General features: G+C 46.8%; 1 protein-coding gene across 2 annotated transcripts in view; it reads left to right on the top strand.

Moving 5' to 3' along the window:
* The first annotated feature begins 401 nt into the window (after nt 1–401).
* Nucleotides 402–8090, top strand: part of SNX24 (sorting nexin 24) — a 95301-nt gene continuing 87612 nt past the window's right edge. For both annotated transcript variants that reach the window (XM_075726820.1, XM_075726819.1), the window contains exon 1: nt 402–470. In XM_075726820.1, coding sequence (XP_075582935.1) covers nt 411–470 — 60 coding nt within the window. In that variant the 5' untranslated portion in view covers nt 402–410. The remainder of the gene's footprint in view (nt 471–8090) is intronic.

Raw genomic sequence — 8090 nt, 5'->3', positions numbered from 1 at the left:
TTCTCACCTCACAGCCCGCTCCCCAGAGCTGGCCACCTGACGGCGGCACGGCAACTCCGCGGGCCTGCGGGCAGCCCCGTCCCTGACGCGGGGTAAGGCCCCGTCCCTTCGCCCCGCCGGCACCGCTCCCCCGCCCGCCTCTGCAGCGGCTTCCCCCGCGAAGGCGCCGCGATCGCCTCCTCCCTGGCCGCCCCCGGCCGCGCCCGCCGCCGGCCGGGGTAAGGTGAGGGGGGGGGGGGGAGGGGCAGCCGCGCCTCGCCGGCCGAAGTCCAACGGCCGGGCCGCCCGCCCCGCCCCGCCCGCCGTCACGTGCGCGGCGTCACGTGCCGGGTGCAGATGGCGGCGGCGGCGCCGCTCGCCGGGAGCCCGCGGCCCTGAGGGGGGAGCCGGCGACCCCGGCCCGGCCCGCCATGGAGGTGTACATCCCCTCCTTCCGCTACGAGGAGAGCGAGCTGGAGCGGGGTTACACGGTGAGGGGCGGCGGGGCGGGAGACCCCCGCGCCTCGGGGCGGGGGCGATGTGGCGGGGGCCAGGCCGCCGTGCAGGTGCCGGCCTGAGGGTCCCGGGGGCGGGGCGGGGCGGGGCTGCCGTGCCCTGCCCTGAGCCGGCCCCGCGGCGCAGGAGGGGCGGCCTCGGCCCGCCGGGCCTCTCATCCCCCACGCGAGCTTCGCGCCGTGGAGCGGGAGCGGGAGCGGCCATTAGAGCTGCATTACAGCGTGGCCGGCGGGTGGGGAGAGGTGGTGCTTCCTCCCCGCTCGGCCCGGCTGAGAGAGGCGCGGCTGGGCGCTGGGTCCGGGTCTGGGCTCCCCAGCGCAGAGACTGGGGTGAGTCCAGTGCAGGGCCAACAGGGTGAAGGGACTTGGGGCGTCTCTCGCGTGAGGAAAGGCTGCGAGCAACTTGGGACTGTTGGGCCTGGAGAAGAGGCGCCTCAGGGGATCTCACCGCTGTGTACAGATCATCTGAAGGGAGGGAATGAAAGAGAGGGAGCCACACTCTTCTCTGTGGTGCCTGGTGACAGGGCAAGTGGTGATGGGCACACATCAAAATACAGGGAGTACCGCTAAAAACATAAGACAAAACCGTTTTGTTACCATGAGGGTGTTCAAGCACAGGAAGTTGTTGGAGGTTGTAGCGAGGTGGGTGTTGGTCTCTTCTCCCAAGTAGTTAGCGATAGGACGAGAGGAAATGGGCTCAAGCTGCGCCAGGGGAGGTTTAGGTTGGAAATTAGGAAAAATTTCTTCATGGAAAGGGTAGTCAAGCATTGGAAGAGGCTGCCCAGAGAGGTGGTGGAGTCCCCATCCCTGGAAGTGTTCAAAAAACGGGTAGATGTGGCACTTTGGGACATAGTTTAGTCTAGTCTACCCTTGATTGGTTTAGTGTGGACTCGGTAGTGTAGGTTAATGGTTGGACTGGATGATCTTAAAGGTCTTTTCCAACCTAAATGATTCTATGATGCTATGATTCTAACAGGTTGCCCAGAGGACCCTGAAGTCTACATCCTTGGAGGTTCTCAAAACCTGACTGGACATGGTCCTGGGCAGCCTGCTGTAGCTGACCCTGCTTGAGCAGAAGAGTTAGTCTACACAATTTACAGAGGTCCTTTCCAACCTCGGTGGTTTCCTCGTCCCATGGAGCTGTTGGGCTGTAACACTTTGCCACATGTTGCTGGGTGGACACGGGATGCTCTGGGCCAAAGCCCAAGGCGTTTGAATGAAGGTGGATATTCAAAGCTAGCTTCTATTATTAAATGTATTCATTCATAGTTCTGAGCTATTAAGAAATACCAGGAAAAAATCTAATCCTGTAGAATTGCCAGAAGATTGATCCATATAGGCATAGTTGCATGAAGCAAGTGCATTTGTCCCTTGCATCTACCTGATGCTAATGCTGTATATTCTTTGGTCCTCAGTACTGGCAAGTATTTACAAGCCTTGTAAACCACTTTAGATGCATTAATATTTCTTCCTCTTAGTTGAACTTAAATGCAAGTGGTCCCCTACCACATGTCTGCGTGATTTTGGGGAATGAAACCAGCTTTAAAATATTCTGATTGAGTGTGGTTACAATAGCACAGACTGATCCCAACATGTCCCAGTTGGGCAAGTTAGTTGAAGAGGCAGAGTGATTTCTGAGATGTGCGTATCACACAAATAGGATTTTTCATAGCAATATATATTTTTAGTATTTATTTTTAGTGTATTTTTATTTCTCTAATAGTAATTCTGTCAGTGAATCCTGCTATCTAGAGGGTTTGGTTTTTTAAATTTTATAAATGTTAAGCTGTGTAGCCTTCAAAGAAATCAGAAATGAAACTGTATCTTTCCAGAAGTCTTTCAAGAAAATGATCTTGAAAGTGAAAATGTTTGATTACAGCACTGTTCATTATTAGTGCTGTTCCTCTCAGGTCACTGGTGATGAGTCAAACTCATGCATCTGAAACTTGCTCTAGCTCAGTAGAGTTTGGTACTTGTTCCTGCGTAATTACTTTGCCTCTTCAACTGGGGGGTCTATACCACGTCCCATACAAAAATTATCATGCTTTATGCTATCAGATGCACCAGTTCAAGGATTTCCCTGACCATGAAGTCATAGCTAAAGCTCCTCTGGGTCAGGCATGCGTGTGGGAGAGGATATGGAAGTCTGTTCTGATAATAACATGGTGTATTTCCTTTAGGTTTTAAAGAGCTTATGGACTATGCATAAGCAATGCTTATTGTACTGTAATTGTCAATTTGTTATATTGCTAAATAATTTGCTTAAGTGTTGTTCCAAGCATAGAAATTCATGACTGATGCAAATGAGTACACTATAAACTCTCCCTCCAGCAAAACTGAGGTTAATGAGAGCTTACCATTGCTGTGCACTAGCTAGGCGGATACTGTGTAGGCAGAGATATTTACCTAAGAAGAAACAGTAGCATAAGAATTATTTTGCATTGGGCTAAAAGGTGTTTTCACTTGGATGGTTGGAGCTTGTGAGTGTTTCTGTGTCCAGACCACATCAGCTCTCATTCTTTTGGGCCTCATTATGTGGAGGTTAACAGTCAGAAGCTGTGGGTTTGGTAGATACTGCTATAAAATATGGGGATTGCACCGTGTTGAAGACTTTGTGATTAAGTAGATGTTTCACCGGTCCTGTCCTACCTGAATCTGATGAATTAGAAAAGTTGCGATAAGCGGAGGAAGTGACACTGTGAAGTATTGAATCTCTTTGAAATATAACCTTCAGATTAAAGGGGATGGGTTCAATCCTGGACTAGTACAGTGTATCTGACTGAAGTATTTTTTTTTCTGTGAAATTATATAGGTAATTCAATTTCAGTTATTTTGCATCATCAGGCATATGTATGGTATTAACATTTAAAACAGTATGGTGATGAAGGTCAAAGAAAGTGTACCTGCCCACCACCTCCGATGAACACAACTGGCAAACTTGGTAACAACAGACAAGGAAAAGGCTGAGGTACTCAACAACTTTGCTGCCTCAGTCTTCACTGGCAGTCTCTCTTCCCACACCTCTCAAGTGAATAGACAGCAAGACCGGGACTAGGGGAGCAGGGTCCCTCCCACTGTGAGAGAAGATCAGGTTCATAACTACCTGAGGAACCTGAACCTACATAAGTCTATGTATGGGACCTGACAAGATGCATCGCAGAGTCCTGAGGGAATTGGCTGATGTAGTTGCCAAGCCACTCTCCATGATATTTGAAAAGTCATGGCAGTCAGGTGAAGTCCGTGCTGACTGGAAAAAGAGGAATGTTGTGCCCGTTTTTAAAAAGGGAAGAAAGGAGGACCCTGGGAACTACTGCCCTGTCAGCCTCACCTCTGTGCCTGGGAAGATCGTGGAACAGATCCTCCTAGAAGCTCTGCTCAAGCACATGGAGGACAGGGAGGTGATTCGAGACAGCCAGCACAGCTTCACCAAGGGCAAGTCTTGCCTGACCAGCCTAGTGACCTTCTATGGTAGAGTGATTATATCAGTGGAGAAGGGAAGAGCTACGGATGTCATCTATCTGGACTTCTCTAAGGCCTTTGACATGGTCCCCCACAATGTCCTTCTCTCTAAATTGGGGAGATACGGATTTGATGGGTAGACTGTTCAGTGGATAAGGAGTTGGTTGGATGGTCACATCCAGAGCGTAGTGGTCAACGGCTCAATGCCTGGATGGAGATCGTGACGAGTGGTGTCCCTCAGGGGTCCATACTGGGACCAGTAGTGTTTAATGTCTTCATCAGTGTCATAGACAGTGAGATCAAGTGCACCCTCAGCAGGTTTGTGGATGACACCAAGCTGAGTGGTGCGGTTGACACTCCTGGGGGATGGGATGCTAGCCAGAGGGACCTGGACAAGCTGGAGAGGTGGGCCTGTGTGAACCTCATGAGGTTCAACAAGGCCAAGTGCAAGGTCCTGCACCTGGGATGGGGCAACCCCCAATATCAATACAGGCTGGGGGATGAAGGGATTGAGAGCAGCCCTGCAGAGAAGGATTTGGGGGTACTGGTGGATGAAAAGCTGGCCATGAGCCAGCAATGTGCTCTTGCAGCCCAGAAAACCAATCGAATCCTGGGCTGCATCCAAAGAAGCGTGGCCAGCAGGTCGAGGGAGGTGATTCTGCCCCCCTACTCTGCTCTGGTGAGACCTCACCTGGAGCACTGCGTCCAGCTCTGGGGCCCTCAGCACAAGAAAGACATGGACCTGTTGGAGCGGGTCCAGAGGAGGGCCACAAAAATGATCCGAGGGCTGGAGCACCTCTCCTACGAGGACAGGCTGAGAGAGTTGGGATTGTACAGCCTGGAGAAGAGAAGGCTGCGGGGAGACCTTGTTGCGACCTTTCAATACTTAAAGGGGGCCTGTAGGAAAGATGGAGGGAGACTTTTTATCAAGGCGTGTAGTGACAGGACAAGAGGCAACTGTTCTAAACTGAAAGAGGGTAGATTTAGATCGGACATAAGGAAGATATTTTTTACAATGAGGGTGGTGAAGCACTGGAATGGGTTGCCCAGAGAGGTAGTGGATGCCCTATCCCTAGACACATTCAAGGTCGGGTTGGATGGAGCTCTGAGCAACCTGATGTGGTTGAAGATGTCCCTGCTCACTGCAGGGGGGTTGGGCTAGAAGACTTTTAAAGGTCCCTTCTAACCCAAACCATTCTATGAGTCTATGATTGTGTGATCACAGGAATACTACTATAGACAGTTGATCTTTTACTATTCTCTTTCCCACAAGTGCTAACTTGCTCAGAATTAAAATGTTTTCTTGGATTAGCTGAAACAAGGAACTACCAGAGATGATGTGATTAATAGCAGAAAGGGATGATAGAGCTTGGGGTAGATAGCAGATTGCTCGCATGCTGGCTCCCCACCAGCCCACTAACGTGCCAGGGGGTTATAGAGGGTGTCTGCTGCACTGTGACTGTCAGGGGCCATTGCAGAGAAACAGGGCTGAAGAAGGGCTTTTGAGAAGTGTGGTGATGGTTGTCCTACTTTTTTTTGCTATAAACAGTGATGGTGGTGACCTCCTGCATGAAATGAGAGTCTGGAAGGAGATTCGTTCCTCTCTGTAGTGGCTCTGCATGGCTGCCAAAACACACTTTCCCGATATCTCTGGATTTCTGGTTCCTTACCTTTAGCAGAAGAGAATCCAGTTCCTCTTGGATTCACCCAACCACTGTGTATTCTCACTGCCTGGAAAGGAAAGACACAAAAAGAGTGTTTGTCCTTTTCTTTAAGGAAGCTTATTACCAACTTACTGGTTTGTTTTCAGCTTGCTTTTTCTGAAACCTGTTGTTTCAGATTACTTTCTTTTTCTCCTTGGTATGCCTAGGCAGCACTGGAAAAGTGTAATGGGCAGGGACCCGTCAACCACCAGCCAGCTGTAGAAGCAGAATGGAGTTCTGGGGAGAGGGTGGAAGTGACTTGCCACAGAAACTGGAAACTTCTCCCTAGCTTCAAAGGGAAAACTACAGAGAAATTAAGAAATAGAAGGGGTGGCATCTTGGCCAGTGAAAGGTCAGTTTAGGGAAAGAAAAGATTAGAAAGAAAAATGAGGGAAAAGTCTATAATGCTAAACTTGAGAGAGGGCTCCGTCAACAAAGTAAATGGGAAACTCGCTCCTTTCAGTCTTTGTTTCAGGAGCTCAGCTTTACTCTAAAGCACTATTCCTCTGATACAAAACCTTGAAAGCCTTTTTTCTACCACCACCACCCCGCCAAAAAAAATACAGAGTAAACTTGCACTTGTTCCAGTTCTGTTTGGGGTATACAGAAAATGGTGAAACACAAAATAAAGAAAATGTCTATTTTCCTTGTGGACAATTAGATTTCATTGTCAGTTTAAATTGATGACACTAGCTTCCAAACTATTGAGCCTGTGCTAATAAATGCAACAGTTGTTCATAATTTGGCAGTGAATGACCTTTAAATGTAGACGCTTACTAAGGATGTCCCTAGGGAACAATTCAACTTCGAAATGACACCCATGTGTTCTTGTTATCATTTAAATATGCTTCCTTTGTCAATAACAGAATAATAAATACTAGTTAGATTTCTAAAGTTGATTCAGATGCTAGGAAACTTACTGAATAAATTAGTGTACATTTGATTTATATTGACCAAAAAAATTTTACAGTGGTATATTGCAGGTCAAGGTGACATACATTTAAATGTGTTGTAGAGCAGAGGGCATACTTGACTGACACATGTGCTTACTACGTTTTTAATTAACACTTCCAATACTACTCCCCAGATTGCTCCTGGAGTTGCAAATGCTGTAAAAGTAAGATATGACAGGTAAGATCCAAAAGTACTGTGAAGTTTTTGAAAGTCCATAGACTTCACCTCCATAGAAGAAGCATTTTAATTACTAGGCTATACTCTTGTTTATGGAAGTATAAAACTACAAGGACTTAAAGTTTGGTATAGCTTATGCATTTCAGCATTCTTTACTGTTAAAGTACATGTGCATAGAATCAAAAAGGGAAGTTGTTAGATGTTCTTCCATATGAAGCCTAAAAGTAAGTCACAATAGCAAGTGATAAATGTGAAAGATAAAGGGGGAATATTGATACGTATTGTAGTTGTAAAGCATAGAGGAAGTAATTATGTGAATGAGTTTATATAAAAACAGTTTGAAGTATTACTATTCTAACCCTTTCACTGAGTCTGTGGACTGTGTGAACTTGGTAGTTTTCTGTGTGCCTTGAGTATGAAATTTGCCAGTATGAAGACTTCTTGCTTACTAGTCTGGCTTGTACAAGCTCACCAAGTGTTATGTTCTGTCACAAGTCCTATTGAAATCAGTGACAGACCAGTCACTCCAAGTTAAAGGAAGTTAAACACAAATATTAGATCTATTAGATGAATTAGCCTTTTTTTTATTGTCTTAGTGTCTGCATGGAGAATTTTTAGACGTCCTGGTATCTCCACAAGGGAGTCAGAGTAAGTCTGTACAGGTACTTTTCTCTCTGACATGGGAAGATGAAGAGGGTAAAGATAATTTGAGAGATGCCAATGATTCTGTAATGTCAGAAAAATGCTGTATGAGACCATTGTTTTTTTCAGTTCCAGTGAAGGGGCATGTATTAGTGTGGAAGAAATAGACCTGATAATTTAGGCCAAAGATTGCTGTTATTGAAAATACTTCTTTTTTTGTTAACTTGTGCATTTATCAGCAGTGATGATTAAATTTCTTTCCTCCAGTCAGTTTTCCTATTGACAGACTTTAAGTCAGTGATACAAAACTGACCTCTTGGTATGCAACAGGAACTTGAAGGGTATAAAGTAAGACTCAGAGAATTTTGCAGTGCACATAAAGGCAGTTAAGGCAGAAACTGGAAAAAGGTAGAACCAAAGTGAAAAACTGACTGAATGTATAAATAACAATCAGTTAAAGCTCTTTCCTTTTATGTGGGTTTAATCTGCTTCGGGGTGTAGACAGATTAGACAGAGACATATAGCTCCAGTGATATCTAATTGCTGTGCAATTGCTCAACTCCCCCCTGATTCACAGTCATGAAATCCTAGTGGAAAGGGCCATGTAAGATTTCTCTGAGCAAGGAATCACTTTTGATGTATTCCTGAGGGGGGCGGGGAG

The sequence above is a fragment of the Pelecanus crispus genome, chromosome Z (assembly GCF_030463565.1).
Source record: "Pelecanus crispus isolate bPelCri1 chromosome Z, bPelCri1.pri, whole genome shotgun sequence".
NCBI classification, from domain to species: Eukaryota; Metazoa; Chordata; class Aves; order Pelecaniformes; family Pelecanidae; genus Pelecanus; species Pelecanus crispus.
The sequence above is the reverse complement of the archived record's forward strand: the minus strand, read 5'-3'. Positions and strand labels throughout refer to the sequence as shown.